At 33.4% G+C, this 22305-nt stretch overlaps 1 protein-coding gene across 1 annotated transcript; it reads right to left on the bottom strand.

Annotated features, from left to right (window-relative positions):
• Nucleotides 1–8940: 8940 nt before the first annotated feature.
• Nucleotides 8941–21721, bottom strand: LOC136200914 (dynamin-2A-like). The gene is made up of 22 exons (XM_065991419.1): nt 21257–21721; nt 20531–20581; nt 20301–20421; nt 19699–19791; nt 18471–18532; nt 18163–18280; nt 17622–17955; nt 17217–17364; nt 16557–16658; nt 16345–16464; nt 14682–14765; nt 14458–14585; nt 14141–14225; nt 13888–14026; nt 13052–13131; nt 12534–12590; nt 11507–11651; nt 11255–11412; nt 10403–10516; nt 10247–10314; nt 9836–10005; nt 8941–9490 (listed from the first exon to the last, which is right to left on the bottom strand). The coding sequence occupies exons 1-22, from the start codon at nt 21401–21403 to the stop codon at nt 9249–9251; spliced, it is 2766 nt and encodes a 921-aa protein (XP_065847491.1). The 5' UTR covers nt 21404–21721; the 3' UTR covers nt 8941–9248.
• Between the last annotated feature and the right edge of the window lie 584 nt (nt 21722–22305).

Raw genomic sequence — 22305 nt, 5'->3', positions numbered from 1 at the left:
AATAGTGAGATGATATCACAGGCCACTTGATAAGTGAGATTGATAAGTGTGTGGCCACACCCTGATAAGTAGTTTACTTATCTGTTTCATCAATCTACTTAAGATCAAGAAATATCATAAACATCAGAGAGGATGACAGCCGCCATGCCTCTAGTTTATAATATCGATATCAAATGGTAAAAGAAGTTAAGAGATAACTACAGGGTCTCTACATCTTTAGACTGCTGAAACTCTGTCTTGGTTAGGGGCAGTAATGGTTTGCTAGAACCCACTTACTGTCTATGGGCCATGAGCCCACTGCTAGCTAAGGACAGTCCCATAGGATCGTGCACATCGAACATCTGAGTTAGAACTTATAGAACGGTACATTGGAGAGATGAAATTAATTAATTGATTGATAGTAAAATATCAAGGTAATTAATTGGTGGTTAATTAATTGATTAATTGATACTTTGTATCAAGGTAATTGATTAATGGTCTTAAGTGTTGAGTATTTAATTGATTAATTAGTTTACGGGATGTAATTAATTAATTTGTAAATTAATGAAATTGCATTCGGTGAATAATTAATTAAACTAATACGTTAATTTATTAATTAGTGTCGTTTGTTTAATTTGGGTAATTAAATTTAATCTAATCATAATTAATTGCATAGAATAAATATTATTGGTATTTATTTATGTAATTAGATTAGGATTGGATTAGTTTTATAATTAACCAATTAACCCTAAACCAATTAGGTTTAGGAATACACTATATATATAAATTAAAACACTAAAACCCTAATTTAACCAACAATATTCGGCCAACCTATGTTTGCTTAGGCAAATAATTAAAATTTCCGCAGCCACCACTTAGAAAAGTGGAGGAAGCTTTTGGCGAATTACAAAATATCTTCAGTTCTTCTTTCGTTCTTCGGCTAGCACCGGTTCTAGCTCAATAGCTGTTCGTGCATCTGACTACGGAGATCTTACTACTTTGTGGATTCTTCAACCGTCTTTAGAAGAGACAGTCCGGGTAAGTTTTTATCCCTAAACGGATCCAAAAGGTTTTATTCAATCAATGGTTAACGGACAAAGATCAAACCAAAAGGGATTAGAAATAAATTTTAAACCGTACTTCCGTTGCGCTATAGTTGATTAACTGGCTTTAATCCCTAACACAGACAACGCAAAGATCAGATATGGCGAGAACGCGAAGATCAGACAACGAATCGGATTTAGAAGGAAGGACGAAAAAGAGGGTAAATAACTTGATTTTACTTATGGGTTATTGTATTGTATGTACATTTGCTGGGTTCTTGTATTTTATGTACATTTCATGGGTTTGAGAAGGAATCTTTCGTTATGCTTACTTCTTCTGGTGTTAGGGTTCATCTGGGGTTGCAATTGCAGTTGCCGATATCAATGTGATATCGACAAACCCTCCTTTCCTTGTTTGTTTATCTTCTATATTTGTGCATATATTTGTCGATATCAATCGATATCCTATCTGCAATTGGTAAGTGTTTGGTCGATATGTGTCGATATATATGTGATATCGACAACCTAATTGTCGATATCTCTCTTATTTTAGCCTATGTTAGCTCATTTTAGCTTAACTTCTTTATTAGCTTACTTGTATGTTAGCTTATGATATATCTACAATAAATTTCAGCATGATCATGGACAAAAGAGGGAGAGAGATGAGCATGTATCTTCTTCCAAGAGAGTCAATGAGGGTTCAGAAGTTCAACAGTCTTTTTTAAGTGCAGTTATTTAATGATCACTCTGTATAAAAGTTCAACAGTCTTTTTCGAATATCAATCTACATTAAAGCTGAGTGTTGGCTGTTGAGATTCACTATGAACATTTCGATGTTTTCTCCTATAAATATATGATGTGTCTGTTCATAATTCTTCATTCTAGTAACTTTCATTTTACCCTCTAGAGTTTAAGATGGAGAGAGGATCATCTTCTACGCCACCTTCTTCACCACCTCCACCACATGTTCATCTTCCCGAGTTTGAAAAACTCATTTCTGACTTCCAAGATTTCTTCCGTGATGGTGACACGGAAGAAATCATTAGATTCATGAGAGGCATGGCAAAAACCATGTCTTTTGTCTGTGAATCCATGACTGACTATCTTGAGTCAGTCGAGGATGAAAATAGAAGACTGAAGAAGGAGATGAAGAATCTGAAAAGACAGTCGGAGAAAGCCAAAAAGGACTATGTTGATGTTCTTATGGGTCCTGACTATTTCTAGTTTTTTTTTAGTTTATGTATTTTGTTTTGTGTTGTTTTTTGTTTTGTTTATGTTTTTTGTTCTTATATGTTTTTTGTTCTTATGTGTTGTTTTTTTTATTAATATAAAAACTACAGTTATCAATTTGAATCTTATGGGAACACAACATATATTATTTGGAACTTCAGTCGATATTGTAAATGTTATCGACAAATATCGGCATATATCGACATTGAAGACTATAACTTCGGTTGATATATGTTGATATTGTAATTGATATCGACAAATATCGACATTGAAGACTATAACATCGGTCGATATACGTCGATATCAAATACAATATCGACATATATCGACCAATATCAATACGATGCAATATCATCATATCTGTCGATATTGATCAGATATCGACACTGTAGGGGGAAAATATGAAACTGATGTTCCAACCAAAATGCATTTTCAGACAACAATGCCACTGTTTTTGGGATTCGCACGATCAGGAAAAGCAAGAAAAAGGAAGAGAAACAATTTACATTGGGTTGTAGAGAAACAAAATGCTAGATCAAAACGATGAATGGGCTAAGGTTTAAATCTTTTCAATGGAACTAAAAACCAATGAAAAACTTACATGATTGTATAAAATCTTGTTGTATGCACTGTGGGTTGGATTGATTGTTGTAGTATTCGTAGTCGTTTTGTAGATTGTTTTGTTCTTTAGACCTCGTTTGTTTGGAGGAAAATATTCTGCAGGAAAATATTTTCTCAATTTTTCACTGTTTGTTTGGACAGGAAAATAAGCCAAAGGAAAATAAGTGGCAAATCAATGGAAAAGGAATGAAGAAATAAGGGAAAATGTTTTACCCTTTTCAAAAGGGTAAAACATTTTCCCCAAAACATACGCGTCTAGAGAAAAATGGGAAAAACATTAAAAAATATGAAACACGAAAAAACATGAATAACGTGAAAACGTTACAAAACACGAGAATATGGAAAAAAAAACCCGCAAAAAAATGAAAAGGTGAACAAACGTGAAAAACAAAAAAAGCAAAAAAAAACAAACACTTGAAAAGACACAAAACATGAACGCGAAAAAGTGAGAAAATACGAATTATACAAAAACTTGAAAAATACAAAAAAAAAACACGAAAATGTGAAAAAATATGAAAAACATGAAAACGCGAAAAATGCTAAAACACAAAAACGTGACAATAAGTGAAAAACACGATAAACATGAAAAGACGAAAAATGCAAACAAAACTCGAAAACGTAAAAAACACAAAAACGTGAAAAATACGAAAAACATGAAAACGTGAATAACACGAAAAAGTAACAAAATGCGGAAAAAAACGCGAAAAAAAAGAAAAACCGAAAAACTAAACGTGAAAACACGAAAAAATGCAAAAAAAACACAATAACGTTAATAACACGAGAAAACGTATAAAAAAATGCCAAAAATGTGAAAAAACGTTTTTCGTGTTTTTATATTTTTTTCACATTTTCGTGGTTTTCCACTTTTTCCATGTTTTTTTTTACTTTTTCGTGATTTTCACATTTTTCCACTTTTTGTGTTTTTAACAAATGTGTTTTTTCACGTTTTTAGTGGTTGAAAAATATTTTCCAGTGTTGTAGCCAAACACCGTGAAATATTTTCCATTGTTGTTGCCAAACACAGAAAAATATTTTATTTTCCTGCACAATATTTTCCCTGCATAAAATTTTCCAGAACATAATATTTTCCCACAAACAAACGGGACCTTAAAGAGAGAGAGAGAGAGAGCACGAGAAAGAGAAAGCGGTGGAAAGACACAAAGTTATGTTTATGAAGAAGACGAGGGCAAATTTGAAAATTATATGTTGAAATATGCTAGTTTTGATCATTTATTTAAAAGGAGCTAGAAATGTAAACTAACCCTTTAAAATGTGCTAGTTTAGTAATTCTTCCTTAAAAAAATTCAAATGCTAAGCAACTCTAACAATTGTCACTATGGTCTCACACATTATTATTTTATATACCATTTATTTTAATTATAAATATTACCATAAAATTTCACCAATAGTAATAGTAGACAACTAAATCATTTTTTATATTAAAAAAAATAAAGGTGAGTGTCAAAAATTTACAATATTGTCATAATCATTTTATTACAAGCACCTCTTACAAGCACTTCTCACCTCATCAAGCACTCTTCTAAACACTTTGCATTGGAGATGCTCTAAAAGACAAACAGGAGATTCCTAACCAAACATCTAAAACTCTCCTTTTGAAATGAAAAAACAAAAGATGTAAAAAAAGCACTCTTCTAAACACTTTGCATTGGAGATGCTCTAAAAGACAAACAGGAGATTCCTAACCAAACATCTAAAACTCTCCTTTTGAAATGAAAAAACAAATGTAAAAAAAAAAAAAAAAAAAAAAAAAAAGTAAACAAACACCTCTTAATATAGTTGATCAATATTCCTCTCTTATGCGAGAAATTATATTCAATTTTAATCTGGTAATAAAATCAGTAAATAATTTATTATTATTTAACATATATATATATTAAGATCATTAAATTTAATCTTAATTAATCCTTTAGTTTTTATTTATTTTTATATATAAAGTATCAAATTTCTCTTAATAAGTAAAAAATTTATCGTTTTAGTTTTTAAATCTAATAATGAAATTTATATATATATAGAGGAGAGATCAGGTGTGCCACATCTCTTATGGTGTGACAAGCCTTATTGTGTGATAAGGACCAATTTTGTAATTAACCAGGAGAATGTGGTAAATTTGTAAATAAAAGAAAATAGAAAATTGTTTTATTTCTTATCTTTAAAATGCATTTTTCCAACTTTTCCAACCTTGTTTTTCAAAAAAATTTATACCGTTGGACTCGTATTAATTAGCCGGTCATTTTAAGATCCCAAAAACTCGGGTAAAAAAAAATTCGGTGAATGGAATCCGGCGATCTGTTTTTCTGTGAGAAAAAAAATGTCCAGAAAATTCTCAAAACATTCCAGAAAATGTAAAACATTATTCTCAGAAACTTTAATTCTTGACTCAAAATGAGATTCCTTACGGTTTAGTCCCAAATCAATGGAATTCGGCGGTTAGATGGGCGTTTTCCGATAAAAAAAACCCAAATGTGCCTAGAAAATTCTCAAACAATTTTCAAAAATGTAAAACATTATTTGGAGAAACTTTAATTCTTGATTCGAAGTAGGATTGTTTACGGTTTAGTCCCAATAAAATGTTTTCCTTAATTTTATCCATTTTACATCTTTCAACAATTTATTGGGTCAAAACCGTAAGAAATCACGCTTTGTCCCAAGAATTAAAGTTTTTTAGAATAATGTTTTACATTTTATGGAATTTTTTGAGAATTTTATGGGCACTTTTTTTCTCGCCAGAAAACGCCCAACCGGATTCCGTTCACCGGAATTTTTTTTACTTGAGCTTCAGGGATCTTAAAATGACCGTCTAATTTAGACGAGTCTAATAGTATAAATTTTTTCGAAAAACGAGTTTAGAAATGTCAGGAAAATGTATTTTAAAGAAAAGAAATAAAACATTTTTCTGTTGGAACAATATAAGTATTATGTTGGAACAAATGGTACACTGTACACTGCTTTCGAACAATGTAAGTAGGACAAAAATGTGTCCAGAAAATTATCAAAAAATTTCAAAACATGTAAAACATCATTTTAAGAAACTTTAATTCTTGGGTCCAAACAAGGTTCCTTATAGTTTTGACCCAATAAATTGTTGAATCATGTAAAATTGATAAAATTAAGGAACAAGTTTTATTAGGATTAAACCGTAAGAAATACCGCTTCGATCCAAGAATTAAAGTTTCTTAGAGTAATGTTTTATATTTTCTAGAATTTTTTGAGAATTTTTTGGGCACTTTTTTTCTCGCCAGAAAACGCCCACCCGGATTCAGTTCACCGGAATTTTTTTTATTTGAACTTCAGGGATCTTAAAATGACCGTCTAATTTAGATGAGTCTAATAGTATAAAAAATTTTAAAAAACGAGGTTAGAAATTTCAAAAAAATGTATTTTAAAGAAAAGAAATAAAACAATTTTCTGTTGGAACAATATAAGTATTATGTTGGAACAAATGGTACACTGATTTGGAACAATGTAAGTAGGATAAAAAAACATGCCCAGAAAATTATCAAAAAATTCCAAAACATTTAAAACATCATTTTAAGAAACTTTAATTCTTGGCTCAAAGGGAGATTCCTTACAGGTTTGACCCAACAAATTGTTGAAGCATGTACAATGGATAAAATTAAGGAAAAAGTTTTATTGGGACTAAACCGTAAGAAATCACGCTTCGACCCAAGAATTAAAGTTTCTTAGAATAATGTTTTACATTTTCTGGATTCTTTTGAGAATTTTTTGGGCACTTTTTGTCTCGCCGGAAAACGTCCACCCGGATTTCGTTCACCATAATTTTTTTTACTTAACCTTCAGAGATCTTAAAATGACCGTCTAATTTAGACGAGTCTAATAGTATAAAAATTTCGAAAAACGATGTTAGAGATGTCGGGAAAATGTATTTTAAAGAAAAGAAATAAAATAATTTTCTCTATCCTCTCTTTCATTTTATTTACAAATTTGTCACCTTGCCTTTTTAATTATCATCAAAACTACGTAGTTTTGTTATGTCACACAATAAGCTCCCTGTCACACATTAAAACCTTGTCACACTGGATCTCACCCATATATATATATATATATATATATATATATATATATAAACATTTTTATATTTGTAAATATTAATATAAAAAATATATTATTTATTCTCTAAATAACATATTTTTTAGAACAATATTGGATTTAAAAAAAATGAAATGTATATAATTTTAAACAAATTTGGGTGCTAATAGATCATTGTAGACAAGTTTAGAGGACTAGTAGACACTTTAAACAAATTAATATGATCAATGGATCACTTTAAGCAAACTGATGAAGCTAATATATAAACTTAGAAGACCAATCAGCTTTTTGAACCGAGTTCACATTAGTGGAATTTCTGATAAAAGCATAAAACTGAGCCATGTCATATATTAATACACTTTAAACAATAGAAATAAAAATTATAGTTTAATATATTCGGAGCTCCTCGAATTTAGCCAAAAAAAATACTGGCTATAAATTTACAGGGTACCTCATTGATCCGTTGCATTTGCTTAAAGTAATATGATTAACTTTTTATATCCACATGGCACAAATTGAAAAATATACAACTTTATGTAATAACAATTACAACCCAATAAGTAATAAGTACTTGGGGCCTACTTATGGATGAATATGTCACTACAAGCAACCCGAATAGACCAATATATCACTTCAAACAAATTCAAGTAACTAATAAATCACTTTAACCAAATTGAGAGAACTAGCAACACTCTTTGTCAGTTCCATTAGTCAATTTACGGTTTTGGCCAAGTTAAAGAGACTTCTAACGTATTAAGCCTAAAATTAATTTTTCATCATAATTTTAGAGTAAAATTGACTCTTATCATTTAGGCTTCACTTAATATATCAAGAAGATATTCGTGAAATTTGTTCAAAAAAATTGATTGCCTCGTAAACTTATAAAATGTGTCTTTAGCTCTCTAAACTTATTTAAAATGACATAATTGACCACATAAGTTCACGTGTTAGAATAAAAGAAGACTTGAACAAATTGAAATGTTAATCACTTTAATCAAGTTCAGGGAAACAATAGATCACTGTAAGTAAGTTCCAAAGACAAATATATCAATTTAAACAAATTAAATGACCGAAATGTAAGTTTAAACAAGTTTAGAAAGTTAACAAAACACTCGGCAAGAATCCATTTTTTTGGTCAAATTTAGAGCTACATAATCAGATTCTTTTTCCTTTTTTTTTATAATTTATAATACAACTTCCCAATTCAATTTAGCTGTCCATATGGGTGCTTAAAATTAAATTTGAATCTTCTACTTTTTAGATAAGGCACAAAATTGAGGAAAACAGATTTAACCTCTATATACAGTGCAATCTTAAATTTAGTGTTTACCACTTCATATCAAACCAACATGCAATATTCTTGTCCCCCAATAAAAATAAACTAAATATTTCATGTTAATACAAAAACCATCAAAATTTGAAATTGCACCAATTAGTAAACATTAGATTTAAAATCCCACTAATTTTTTTTAGTGGAAGCTAAATTTGTTCCTCTAATAACCATAAGATAAAATTTGTCTTATCCCTAAATTTTTTTTAATGTGAAAGCGTTTATATCATTACTCAAATTACTTTCCGTATAAAAACAGCTAAATAAAAACAATGTTACTTCCCATGCCCATTGATGTCTAGTTATAAGAATATACATAATACAACTACATTTGACAATAGGACAACATATAGCAATATTTACTCTTAACTAGTGCATGTAACTGCTATTTCGGGTTGTGCAGAAACCATTAATGATGCATACGAGCATCACAAATCAAAATAAATGAAAATTATATTGAACTTGAAATTAAACGACAACGTATTGAACAACAGTTGAGTGCAGCAGAAAAATGTCATTATGCAAAGTTTGCAGCACCCATCCAAGAGGATGTCCAAAATGTTTTTTTTTTCAGAAAAAACACTTACCAGGCATCAATAATTCTATAATAAAAATTACAACAATAAGTACAGGTGTGTAGGCATCAAAAACTGAGGTGAAGGGTATAAATGGAAAAAAAAATCGGCAACTCTAAAATAATAGAAGAAAATGGATATCAAGTATATAAAATATAATAAATGGATTTCAAGAACACCTTGATTCCATCTTTCTGACTAGGCACGCCGCAAAAATCTGATATTGAGGAACTGCCATCCTTATGTACATAAAACACTCTTTTTCTCACCTAAAGATCCTAAAATAGAATTTGGAATCATCAGAATGATCAGATCCTTAGTGGGCTTCACAGAATATCAACCATAAAAAAATTTGCTACGTTTTCAAGTATGAATAATCGGCCAAACTCGTTCAGCCCTCGGTTAAAATCTGTAACCTGAAGATCCAGATTGTGGAGGGGTAGGTGGTAACCGAACAGGTGTACGACGGCCATTTGAGTTTGAACGAGAGTTTATGTCACCATTTTGTTCAGAATCATTCGATCGCCGACTGTGACCATTTGATTTAGATCTAGATGAACCTCTGTCCGCAAAGCCATTGGCACCTGCATCAAATGCAGTTCTCCAGTCATTGCCTGATGGACTTTCTGCCTTGGGGCTGCTTTCTGCAATTAATAAATTCCATGAATCAATCAAACTGACATAATGATCGAAATAGCCGACTATGAATCAATCAAACTGCATATGATTTAACCTCACAACCAAATATCTAAAAATAATGGAAAGGTCTTATATGCAATCTCTTTGATGCAAAGGAAGCTATTTGGTGCAAAGATGAAGCAACTATTCGATCTAAAAAGCACTTCATGACAAAGTTATGCAATCAAAAATAAATTATGGCTGTTTAGATAAAATTCATTTCCAACATATCTGAAGTTGTACAAGTTTCAGAAACAACTCAGGTAAGATAAAAATAAACACACATATAACAGTATTTTTCATATTTTTACCTGCACTACCATTAGACCAACTGGAAGCAGCAGCAGCCCGGTTGTCATGAATGCTGAGTTGGCGTGTTAACTTTGAAAGGAGAGAGGACTGTTTCTGGTACCGCTGTCTCCTCTGCTTTACATTTTGATCCTCCAGAAGCATCTCTTCTATCCTTGCTGTGCTTTGAGCGCTACAAATATACGCCATAGTTTTAAATAAGAATCTAGAAGTCCGAATTAGGTTCTAGTGCTATAATGCATATACAGCATGACAAAACAATGGGAACCATCATTTTTCAGACAAGAGAAATGAAAATGGAGGTCGCAAAGAAGAGACATGTATTAATGTAGGGACCAGCAAAAAGACAATTGCTAGGTTCCTATTAAGGTAATGAATAATGATCAGTTGCTGCAAAATATAGGGCCCCAAACCTGACAGAGCTGTACAACTGATTTAGCATATCTTCTTTGGCCTTCTCAACTTGACAAAGAACAACTGCCTGTTTAACCAATTACAAAACATCAAAGGTTTCATAAGTAATTCAAAATTAGGATATGAAAATACTGAACAAAAATAGTATAACTTACTTTGGGAACGTTTGCAGCCAAGCTACTCAAGACTGCTTCAACATAACCACGCACTTCTTGAGACATCCATCGAAGCTCTTCCTCAGGATCTGCAGGCCTTCTTGCCATAGTGTCCTGCATAAAGCCATAAACCAATTAATCCCGAGAATTTTGAAAGGCTATCATAACAATCTTTGGTGAGTGCAAATCTTCGTACAAATAAATATTAGCAGGCGCACAATGTATAAACTTGTCTTAATCATTCAGTTTCTTTCCCAGGCCTTGTTAATTTGTGAACATAGTCTCTGGCATGAAATAAGAATTCACACCAAAAAATTATCATCAAATTCTCCCTTATCTAAAAATGTCAGTGGGTTAAGAATTAAGACACTTGGGATGTCTCTCAGCTGAAAATCTCAACTGTGAGCAGGAAGATATTAATTAGTCCACTGCAAACACCTTCTGCAATCGCAATATTAACCAAAAAGTCTACTTTACCAAGAGAAAAAATGATTAAGAATGTTGCAACTTTGCAGTTCCATAAAAGTGGTACGTTCATTACTGCCAATTCCCACAGCACACTTTTTGTTGTCTTCTTAGCTATTGCAGTTTATTACTAATTACAATTACACTGAAAGCTTGCAGTGAACCATTGAAGATATATCGAATATGAAGTGTTTTGCGTGTGTAAAGCATGTAACAATTGCAGTTTATGCAATTCAGACTGAAGGAGAAAAAATAAGTAGACCAAATCATGAACACAGCAGGTCAACATGCCATGCACCAGGAAATTGAATCAGAAATTATCCTGGATTTAAAATGATTAATTACATGGAAAGAAAATGGTGAAGCAGCAAGTGTAATAAAACATACTAGGGAACCATCTGAGAGACTCTGCCGCATTGTATGACCACCTTCAGGGGATGCATTCCTTATTTGTACTTTTGAAGGTTGGGCAATTTTTGACAACCTTTTCATCCATTCAACTTTATCAGCAACACTCTCAGCCTTCAAGATAACAGCACTGTGGGCTGCAAGAAAAAAGAGGATAATGGATTATAATTTAAAATAGTCAAGGAAATTTTCCACTAAACCCAACCATTATTAACCAAGTCAGTCGTGTACCTTTTAGAACAGTTTTGTATGGGACTTTGCTGGTTAACTTGAACAGAAGACTGGGTGCTTTAGAAGCTGGTCCATTGGATTTTTTGTCCTTTGAACTCTTTGCTGGAGGTTCTTCCTCATCTGAAACTTCTTCAATATTGCATTCCTGCACAAGCATGAAGACAATTATCTGCCTGCATTACCACAGTAGATGATAAATAAAGCCCATCAGGGAGGCTGCATGCATATATATGGAGTGCCACAATGGAAAGAACAGCTTTAGTTGATCATTGTTAAAATGCTACTGGCAGATAATTGAAATTAGGCAAGAGTCATTTTTCACTTGCAGAACAGATGCATAACAGCATGGAAAATAATAATAATAATAACCAAGAAATACTTAACAGTGGCCACACTATCTCATGTCTCAACAATAGACTCACAACTTAATTAAGTTCCATCATCCACTTACTCAAAAGGGGAAAGAAATTAAGACTTCTAGATGTGAGAAACTATACTCTTAAGAGCAATTATTAATACAAGAAACGCCTACTGAAGGAGAAAAATAAGCAAGCCCCAACTCACAGCCAGATTGGTATTTAAATTGAAAAAAATTGCAGCCAATTTAACATAGTAAGTCCATTTCTATTTTATTTTCTTCTGCAGGAAAAAGAACCTCTAGTGTGAAAATATGGAAAAGCAATTGGCCTTTCACATTGCTGGAGCAGCACCTGGTTTTATAAGCTCAATGGAAAAGGTTATAACAACAGCTCAAGAAAGTAATAACCCATCATTATAATTCACAGAACCTTCAGCTATTTTCCCTGCTCTTTATCCACCTTCAGTGCTTTCAGAAGCCTCCTTTAGAAACTAACTTGATGCGAATTTCGGGAAATCCCCCAGAACAAGTAAATAATTTTGTAACCATTCAATTTCATATGCACCTCATACAGCACACAGGTGATGAGATCTAAAGATAGAAGCTTAAGTCCAAACAAAACAATTGAGTGATCTCAGAATGTAAAAAGGAAATGATGGATCCGCATACCTCCAACGTGATAACACCGCGGAAAAGTCTCTCCTCTTGCTTTTTTGTGTACCCAAGCTGTAACATAACAACATATGTATGAATCAAATACGTAAAACATAAGACAAAAGATTGCATTTCGTAAAACATAAGACAAAAGATTGCATTGTGTAAAATAGATAAGATTCACGACAAGAGAATGATGCTTTAATAAACTAATTGCATTGGTGCACAAAATTTTCAAATATAATTCTTTGTTTTACAAGAAACAGGCTCCCATCCAAAACCTTCAGATGTCAATACAAGGTGTATAAAGTTTCTCCCTGAAGAAACAGTATCCAAGTAGATGTTATAAATATCCAAAGCTAAAGTTTCCTAATCACTCTGCAGTGCGCATACTCCACAAGAATAAATTCTTGATCACAGAAATTAGATAAAATCAAAATGAAAATGCATAATATACATTATAGGAGTGAACGTTTATAATGGGTCATTGAAGTACCAACAAATGTTACATCTCAGACCAACATGTTACAAACCTTCCCAGTCTTCTCATTCAAAACAAACCATCGCTTGCTCCATCCATCAGTTTTTTTCACACTTTTCTTCAACAGAAAACCTGCAGATGATATTAAGTCAAGAAAAGCTCATGTTAAATAGGGAAACAAAACTTATACAGTGCAAACGCTTTCATCAAGAAAAAAATTCAGGAAAAAAAAATCAAGCTTTGAAACAATATTTAATTAGGCCAAGTCTGAATTATACATGAATTTCAACATGATACTACTCCAAACTCCATAGCCATTCAACTTATCATCCACAACTATCGTTCATCAAAGGATTGTCAAATCAAGATTAAATCAAATTAACTTCATTTTTGAAACAATATTCAATTAGGCCAACTCTAACAAAAATGTCTAATTTTGTTTGCAAATCAATCCTCTACATGCTAATATCACAAGCATAGTGGCAAGACAACTGTGCACTTGACGTATATAATGGTTGAAAAAGAATTTACAACTAAGACTTCATCTTTCTTCATGCAACAAGTTCACCCTAACAATCACGTGAACAGATCAAATACAAGAAAGAAAGAAAACAACAAGTTCACCAAGAGCACAGTGATAGATTCAACAGAGTGAAACAATCAGAATTCAGTGAGTACTTTGCTCCATTTCCACTTACAAGAATGCATCAAACAAGTTAAGCAGTTCAAAATATTCAGGACCCAGAAGACCTTGGAATTTTAGGATTGTTAAAAAGTAGAATGTATTTTCGGTAGTCATTACTGAAAACTCAAAAGCAGAGGCACAGCATAATTGTAGCAATTTATATTTTTTCTTTAAGTAAAAAGGCTACAAGTGACACATCAAACCTGCAGTTATTTCTCCATCTGGACCTGCACTCTTCAAACCAGAAGCCTCTTGCCCTTCTTTTTCCCCCTGATTGGGTTTATCTTTCATCGATTTCAAACTCCCCCCAGTTTGCTGACCTCCAGTCTGAGGACTAGTTGCCTATGATAAGGGAAATGCAAACAGAATTGAGCAACAGAAGCAACATAAACAAAGCATAACAGCAACATAAACAAAGGTTGAAACTATTGTTCACATAGAGAAAAGGTAAAATACCCTGTTTAGTGTTGCTTGCTCGGCTTCCTGGCCCTTTTTAGAAGGACGGTTCTTAAGCTCATCCTCTCGACGTTGTCTTTCCATTCTAAAATAAATCATATTTAATACTATCATGTAAACATCTAGAGAATTGGAGGTCAAAATACATTTTACAACCAGATAAAGAAGACCCTTAGATGTTGAGGGCAAACTAAGTTCTAGAGGTCAAAAGCTAGTGGTTATGTATAACAACATAATCCATCAAAATGTACAAAACAAAGCTTGGACATTTTCTAGTAAGACTATAATACATACTGGTAAAAAAATATTCTGATTACCTCCTTTGTACCAAACGGATGAAGTGTTGCGGAGGCACAAATACCCGTTCCATATCCACTAGTGCAACAACCATCTTCTTTGCTTCATTCTTAAAACCCTCTAATGCAGTCGAGGCAATAGCTACGACCTAGCAGATGATTGAAAACAATTAAAATCAGAAAAATGAATAAACTCAGTAATTAAGTGTACACATCGCAATTTGCTAGGTACAATGTTATTCTACCTCTCTTTTGAAACGAGGGTATCTTCCAAGTCCTGGTGTACCATTTGCAGTAGCAGAAACTATATCTACAAGTACACGGTGCACCTGTTTACAGTTAATCACAAATTTCTTTAGTATCCAAAAAATGAAGCAAACAAATTACATACTTGAGGTGAAACGCTTGTGCTTCATGTAGTTACACTTTAAAAAGGAAAATTTGTGAAATGAATGTCAAAGCTGTTATTTGGTAAAACTGAAAACTAAGAGTTGAAATAATATTGAATTTTAAAGCATTGACCATTATAAATGATGAAATTATTGACGGACAAAGTTGTTTGATAAGAGTGTTGGTAAAAAAAATACTGAATATAAGGGTATAAATTGTTTACATGAAAAATGTTGTAATAGTGATAAATGTAAAGAAATTCCAAGAGTATATTGGTCACTTTTTGTACAAACTTCAAAAATACTATTATTATTAAGGGTAATAAATTTATTAGTCCCCACCTTTTTACGTAACACACTGTCCTTTTGTGTATTTTTTTTCGATTTTTAAGATGTCGGTGGCGGAGATGCGTATGTTGAGATGGATGTGTGGTCATACGAGAAAGGATCGGGTGAGTAATGAAATAATTAGGACAAAAGTAGGGGTCACATCTATTGAGAATAAAATGAGAGAAAACCGACTAAGGTGGTTTGGCCATGTGAGACATAGAGCGCTTGATGCGCCGGTTAGGAGAACCGAAGAGTGGCAAAGGGATGTAGTGGTGAGGGGTAGGGTAAGACCTAAGCAAACTTGGAGGAGGGTGATCGAGAGTGATATGAGTTTACTGGGAATTGAGGAAAATATGGTAGTGGACAGGACGGAGTGGAGGGAGCGAATTTGTGTCGCTGACACGACTTGATTTCACGGTTTTATATGACGGTTCATGTTAGCCGACCCCGAATCATTTCGGGAGTAAGGCTTTGTTGTTGTTGTTGTTGTTGTTTTAACCAAACATATCTTAGCTTTCAGGACAGCCATATTGCGATACAAAATGGCTCTTTTACTCTTTTATTTTATGTCTGACTCTTTATGCCGAATATAACGGTTAAAAATAAAAATGGACAGAAGGACCAAAAGGTTAGCAGTTACAAATGATAGGGAACCTTATAATGTGTTTTTCAAAATAGTGGGACTAAATAGTGTATTAGGTAAAAAGAAGAGGACTAATAAATTATTTACCCTATTATTAATATTCAGCTTAAAACTTAAGTAGAATATTTTAACTTATCAGATTAAGTGAAATTTTATATTAACTGAAAGCTTTAGTTGGGATTTTCAAACAATCATAAGCTCTTAAATAAGCAATTAATTTTATAATTTTAAGCGCTAAATGAGTTAACAAAAGATTCACTTAAAAGAGACATCTAAGAAATTCCATTTAAAAGTTTTACAATTACAACATGACAGAAACATGAGCGCCAACAGTTCAATCCCCCGAGCAAAAATGAACAAGCACATTATATGACAGCTCAATAATGCTTCCAGCACAGGAGCACTTGAAAACAGAAAAAAAAAAAGTCAACAGCTTTAAATCTTACTACTACGAAGATAAGCATAAGCAATAACTTCAAACCCAATTTAAGTTACTGAAAGGTACTAGAATTCAAATAAATTAGGAAGGATGAAAAAAGTATTTACCTCATCAACGCATAGACGTGATGGCTCTTTCGCTAGCTCCAAAACACCCTTTATTAAAGATCTCAATCCCTTTTCTGGTGATATCAGATATGGTTGATAACCATCTGCTTCTAACACAATCTAATAGAACATGAAGAGAAGAAAATTTGTGCATGAGTTTTGAAGAGGAACACAAATGGAGGGTCAGGACAAGTAAAAGGTGGTAGAAATACCCTCTTGACATTTTTTATATCAAAATGTACGTCCAAAGGGAGCTGCTTAATCCTATTAGGGAAAGTTCCTTCAAAACTTGCAACAATTTTCCAGCCAGAACCCTGCAATGAACTTTTGTGTTTAGCAACTGATGAACTTCATCAGGATATCAGTATTGCTTATGATTGTCAAGAAAAAAAAGTAGATCAAAAGCAGATTAATGCATGCCCTGTATAGGTAAAAGGAATGATATTGACCATATAATTAGAAGGCTGAACAAAATGAGCATTTCATCAAAGTCCTATAACAAATTGCCCATTGGAACCTAAAAGAGGAGCATGATATTATAGCCACATAAGTTATGGGCACATGCTTTGCAGACAAAAACAAAAGAGTGACATTGACTCAATAAGGACCAATGAGCTCCAAACATCTCAATGAACAAATTTCTCAACAAGCATTAACATGGTATCCATTATGGGAATCTATGGAGAATGGAAACCAATCATCTTAAAGCTCAGAATATAATCGCATTAAATGTTTAAAACCTTTTTAACAAAAATGAATTTACTTTATTCAAGTTCTATAGAACTTCAGTAACAGGATATACCTAGCACAAGTACGGTAGATATTTCAGATTTACATTAACAAGAGAACTTGATAAAAATGAAGACACTAACCTCACCAGTGGTAAGGTGTTGGAGAAATTTGTCCTCGAACTCACGGCAAAGTTCCAAAGCAATTGCCCTTGTGCCCTCAGGACTCTCAACCATCTGCTCCCCAAGCCTTACTAGCTCATCCTGAACTATTTGAGACTTCCCTTGCAAACTGCATTAATGCAAAAAGTTTCAGGAAATAACTCAAACTCAAATAACTAGTTAGGAAGAATCACATGGTAGCTGAATGGAATTGTTTATAGGATCATAAAGCAGTCTATGAACAAATTCTGGCACAAAAAGCATCTGAAGATGCAAATGGAAAGTGTATATGAATAGATAATCTAAGAAAGGGTTGGATCTCTGCTGAAGTGGGTAAAACACTAAAATTACCATGCAGCAAAGCAGCAGATAAGGGGAAAAAATTACCCAGATAGAAGGTTTGGAAGCCGAACTTTCATACGCTTGCGAATCTGCTGTGCCAAAGCATCCACCAGAGCTACTCTTCCTAGCTTGGCTTGAGGGGCTCCAGTTAGTATTGATTTAAGACTTTCACTCTCTGCCCTCCATGCAGTTTCCAAGGAGTTCTCAGACCCAGACTGTGCAGAAGCTATGGATACTGACTGACCAATCAAGGCAACCCATGGGATATCAGCAGTTTTTGTCGGCCCCTGATTTAACAAGAGAGCCTGAACAGCTGCAAGAGCTTTTTGGTCTGAAGCAGCTTGATCTATTTTACTAATTACACCAACAGTTCTGGTACCTGCCATCAACATGAGAATATTCCACTTGATTGTTTAAATATAAAGTAAAAGAGAGGGAAAACAAAAAAAAACAGGAGGCATAAGTTTGGAAGAGGAAGATGTCCATAAAGTTTGTGGATCAAATTTGACCACACTGATCTTAACACACATCTGAGAACAATTTCAGTAGAAAAAAAATAGAAAAAAAGGGGATTATAGCTATTCACCTTCTCCATCGTACTCCTTGGCAAGCCTGAGGGCCCGAGATGAAGCAATTTCAGGAGCTTGGGCCGCAGGAATGATAACAAGCAAAATGGCATCATTGTGCTCAGCATATTCACTAACCTATTCAAGGATCCATCAAAGAAATAATACCAATTACTGCTTCAAATCCCATTCAGAACTAGCAGGAATACATTAACCAGCCAAAGGTCCTTTTTGCCAATCAGCAAAGGACTAGAAGAAACCATATCAATAATAAACACTCTTCTTCCGTAGATAATATCAGAGTCTAGAACAGCTAAAACACACTTACCACTGATTCATCCATGCTTCGTTGATCCAGGCCAGGTAAGTCTATCAATTTCAGGGGAGGTGCTGAGAACAAATTATATAGATATTTTAAGGTCCTGTAACATAATTTATCTATAAAACTGGAATTTAAAGCACATGAACCAGCCAACTGAATATATACTCCTGACATTAGGGTCTACTTTGGAGAACCAAGGTTTCATCAATCACTCACATAAGAACAAGCTTTAGTGCTCTTATAGAAGTTATAATAACATTCAAAACCAGTCAATTAACAACTGCCAAACTTCAATATGCAACTTGAACGACATAGCTTTCAAAGATCATCTACAAATTAGTTAAGTTTCACCTAATTAACAAAAAAAAATCAGAGATTTATTTAGAATTTATGATTCAGAGGAAGCCTATATAACAGTAACATTTTCAATACATTCTAGACAATCTTATCCTACCTTGTAAGGTGATGGACAAAATCCAGATCCTAATAAATGTCGGCTTACAGCTCAAACTTCAAAGACATAAAAGAAATCTACGCAGCACTGTTACATTAAGTAAACCATATAATTGGTAAGTGTTTATCCATCTCTTATAGTTTTGTGCTATTAAAATTGACTCCTATATCAAGAAAAATAATAATTTAAAAATAGCACCCAAGATTATTAAGTAAATTTCAAACTTCAACTTCACCATTAAATGCGCTCAACAGCACAATAAAAGTACATCAAACACTTACCCTCACCTCAGTATAAATTTACTAAATATATGCCACTACAGCACTGGAAATACATTGATTTTAAATGTCATAGCTTTTAATAAAAATACCATCATATCCTAATCAAGACAAGTATTTTTGGAAAAGCATGAAGTTAGAGTAACACTGTCCTCTAGCTGATTATTTCACTTCAGCACCATTTCTAGGTAATCCATTTATCATCGCAATCCTGTATTATTTATAAACCAAGTCTCAAAGGCACCAGCAAGCAAAAGAAGTTTAGAATAATTACTAGTTGGCTACATGTAACATGCATGATTGTTCTCAAATGATCATTTGCACCCTCTTGGGAAATTGTTACTTCAATGAACATTTCTATGAACTTCCAGTGGAAAAAAATTTCAACTAGACACTGTACTTTCTACATTACCATGTCTTATAAAAGATACCAGTTAGTATTGCATCACAATTTCAATGCATAATTTACTAACAAAATCACAACAAGGACTCCTGGACCAACCTGTACTCGTCCTCAGTCTCAAATATATTTCATCTCTAGTCCTGCCAGAAGATCCCTTACTGAGCCTTTCCTGTAATGAATGTCGTAAAGCACCTGCAAACACCATTAAAATTCCAAATATAAAACTCATAAAAATGTCTGATGGAACCCTACAAAGGACCCCACCGTCCATTTGTCAATCATGTAATAGATAGTGTTCTACAATCATCACTGGACTCGTCTATAGTAAACCACAAAAATGAAATTTTTTATTTATCATTACTTAGGTGCATGAACATCCAGAGCGTCACCACCTATGCTTATTAAGTGCATCGGATACACAGCTTTTCTTCAGATTGTTGTACCAAACCATACTACTAATCACAGACACAAGCATAAACTTAAAATAATGAAAGAAAACCTTATCTTATTATTATATCCTTACCACAGAAATAGTTGCATTTTTAGAACCACAAAGTGAAAGTGACAGCATAAGAATCCTAAGAAACTATCTTTTTTAAGTAGCTATTTAGGTTGGTACTAAGTAAAAGCACTGAGAAACAAGGACAGTAACACAGGTGAAAGAAAATACTGAAATTGAAATATCAAAATCAGTTGCTCACTTGCAGAAACTTGCTGAGATTTATTGTCAATTTGCAAAATAATTGATTTGCTGCTCACAGAGCCATCTTTCTGTAAACCAATACTGATAGGAGCACGAGTAGCACCATTTTCACCAGTGGGCTGAACATAGGAAAAACCGAAGAAGAAACTCATAAATAAACACAAGGAGAACCACATACAAAAAAAAATGAAATAAATAAATAAAACAGATGTTGACAAATTGACTTACGAGAACAGGATGTCCAATTAAGCTGTTTAAAACTGCCGATTTACCAGCACCCTGACCAATTTGTCAAAAGAAGCAAAAAAAGAGATGGAAGAAAAGGATTAGAAAACAGTAAAACATGTTCTAAGTAACAGAGAAATTCACAATCATAATAACACGGAAAGCCAGGTGTATAGTCAGCAGATAAGTCTCATATTTTTGCCGCTGCTCAGGGTTCATAACCATGAATATTAACATCCAAAGGAGTCAGCATAGCGAATAGGAGCTCCCCTAATGCTAGAATTGTTACTAAATGAACTCAATATCATCAGCTGTTCCTAGACACTCAGATAGCTAATCAATCAAAACAAATGGCTAAGAAGCGAGTTCCACACTATTAACCGATTTCAAGTAGACCTTAAGCAAGATGTTGTTCCTAATTCAGAGAAAGGAGATAAAGGACCAAAACAGGATTCGGATTGAGGCTAATTCCTAAATTGAGTACATGAAAATCTCATTTCCTTTTCTTTAACTAATTGTAAATCTTCTACTAGCACTCCAAGCTAAAAAGATCCAAACGCCGTCACTTCAAGCATAGAAACCAAAAACTTCCAGAACAATTGCAAACACAGAGATCTGACAATCTAAACATAAAAAGCGAAAGCATACACCTCACCCAAGCCTACAACGAATAGAATCCAACTCAATCCAATCAGTAGATAGAAATATATGCGTCGCAGAAGAACTTACAATATTGCCAAGGGCAACAACATTAAGAAAAGTGGAGCTGCGTCTAGAAGTGGAGCTAGAATTTTCATCAACATCTTCATCGGCAAGCAACGCCGTCGCTTGGTTCATAGACTCGGACAGTTGTGCCAACTCTTCGATCGCCTCCATTTCAATTCAAACAAGCAAAATTTGGAAAGATCCAAAGAATTTGCTATCACTTCAGCAAAGTAACGGGAGAAAACCTAAAAATTGAAGGGATCTGAAGGCGTCGGGGAAGATCGATTCAACGATTCTGAATACAGAGAGAGAGAGAGAGAGAGAGAAGTCGGTAGGCCTCTATAGAGCGCGTTGGCCTTTGAAAAAATTGAAAATTTGTACACCAAGAAAGAAAAGACGAAGAAGAAACACTTCTCTCTCCTCTTTCTTTCTCTCTCTCTCACTTTCTCTCGATTGTTTTTTGAGTTTTGAATTGTGTTTTACAAATTTCCATCCACCTCTCTCATTTTGAATCTTGTCTTAACTCTCTGTACTGTTTTTCATTTTTTCTTCGCTTTTTTTTCTTTTTTTTCTTAATTGTGATTTGGTAAAACGTTAATCGGGTTACTGTTCTTTTCTCAGAAGCTTTTCTCATGGTAATATTCAATTTTTACAGTGTTTTTTCTACTCTGGTAGGATGAACTTTGTTGAAAGTAACTAAAATCTCAGACTGAATAATGAACATTAATCAGTCATAATTGAAGAGGTTAAAAAAATAAACCACTTTGAGATCTCATTAATAGAATGGAGGGTTTTATAAAATGAGATTACTATGTTATTATTAGTAAATTGACCGCGCTATACATGGATTAACAATAGTTTACCTAAATGTTATAGTAATATTACCTTGTTAATGTTTTATATAAATGTATTCTTCATTTTTTTTTTTTTTTTTTTGGTAGAAAAGGAAATTAAAACAAACAAACAAAACAGCTCAACCCGGGATCAGCCTAGGAAAACTGACCCCCACCACATCCTCCAAGATCAAAGAAGAAATGAAGACCGGTGGAGAAGAAAATGTAGAAAGGCCCAAC

The sequence above is a fragment of the Euphorbia lathyris genome, chromosome 7, assembly GCF_963576675.1.
Source record: "Euphorbia lathyris chromosome 7, ddEupLath1.1, whole genome shotgun sequence".
Taxonomy (NCBI): Eukaryota; Viridiplantae; Streptophyta; class Magnoliopsida; order Malpighiales; family Euphorbiaceae; genus Euphorbia; species Euphorbia lathyris.
This window is presented reverse-complemented; position numbering and strand designations above follow the sequence as displayed.

Coding starts and splice junctions, on each gene's coding strand:
- LOC136200914 (XM_065991419.1), bottom strand. CDS start 21,403: ATGGAGGCGATCGAAGAGTTGGCACAACTGTCCGAGTCTATGAACCAA. Junction 17,365..17,621: donor CTTCCAAACCTTCTATCTGG/GTAATTTTTTCC, acceptor GCATTAATGCAG/TTTGCAAGGGAAGTCTCAAA. Junction 10,315..10,402: donor TGGCTGCAAACGTTCCCAAA/GTAAGTTATACT, acceptor TTGGTTAAACAG/GCAGTTGTTCTTTGTCAAGT.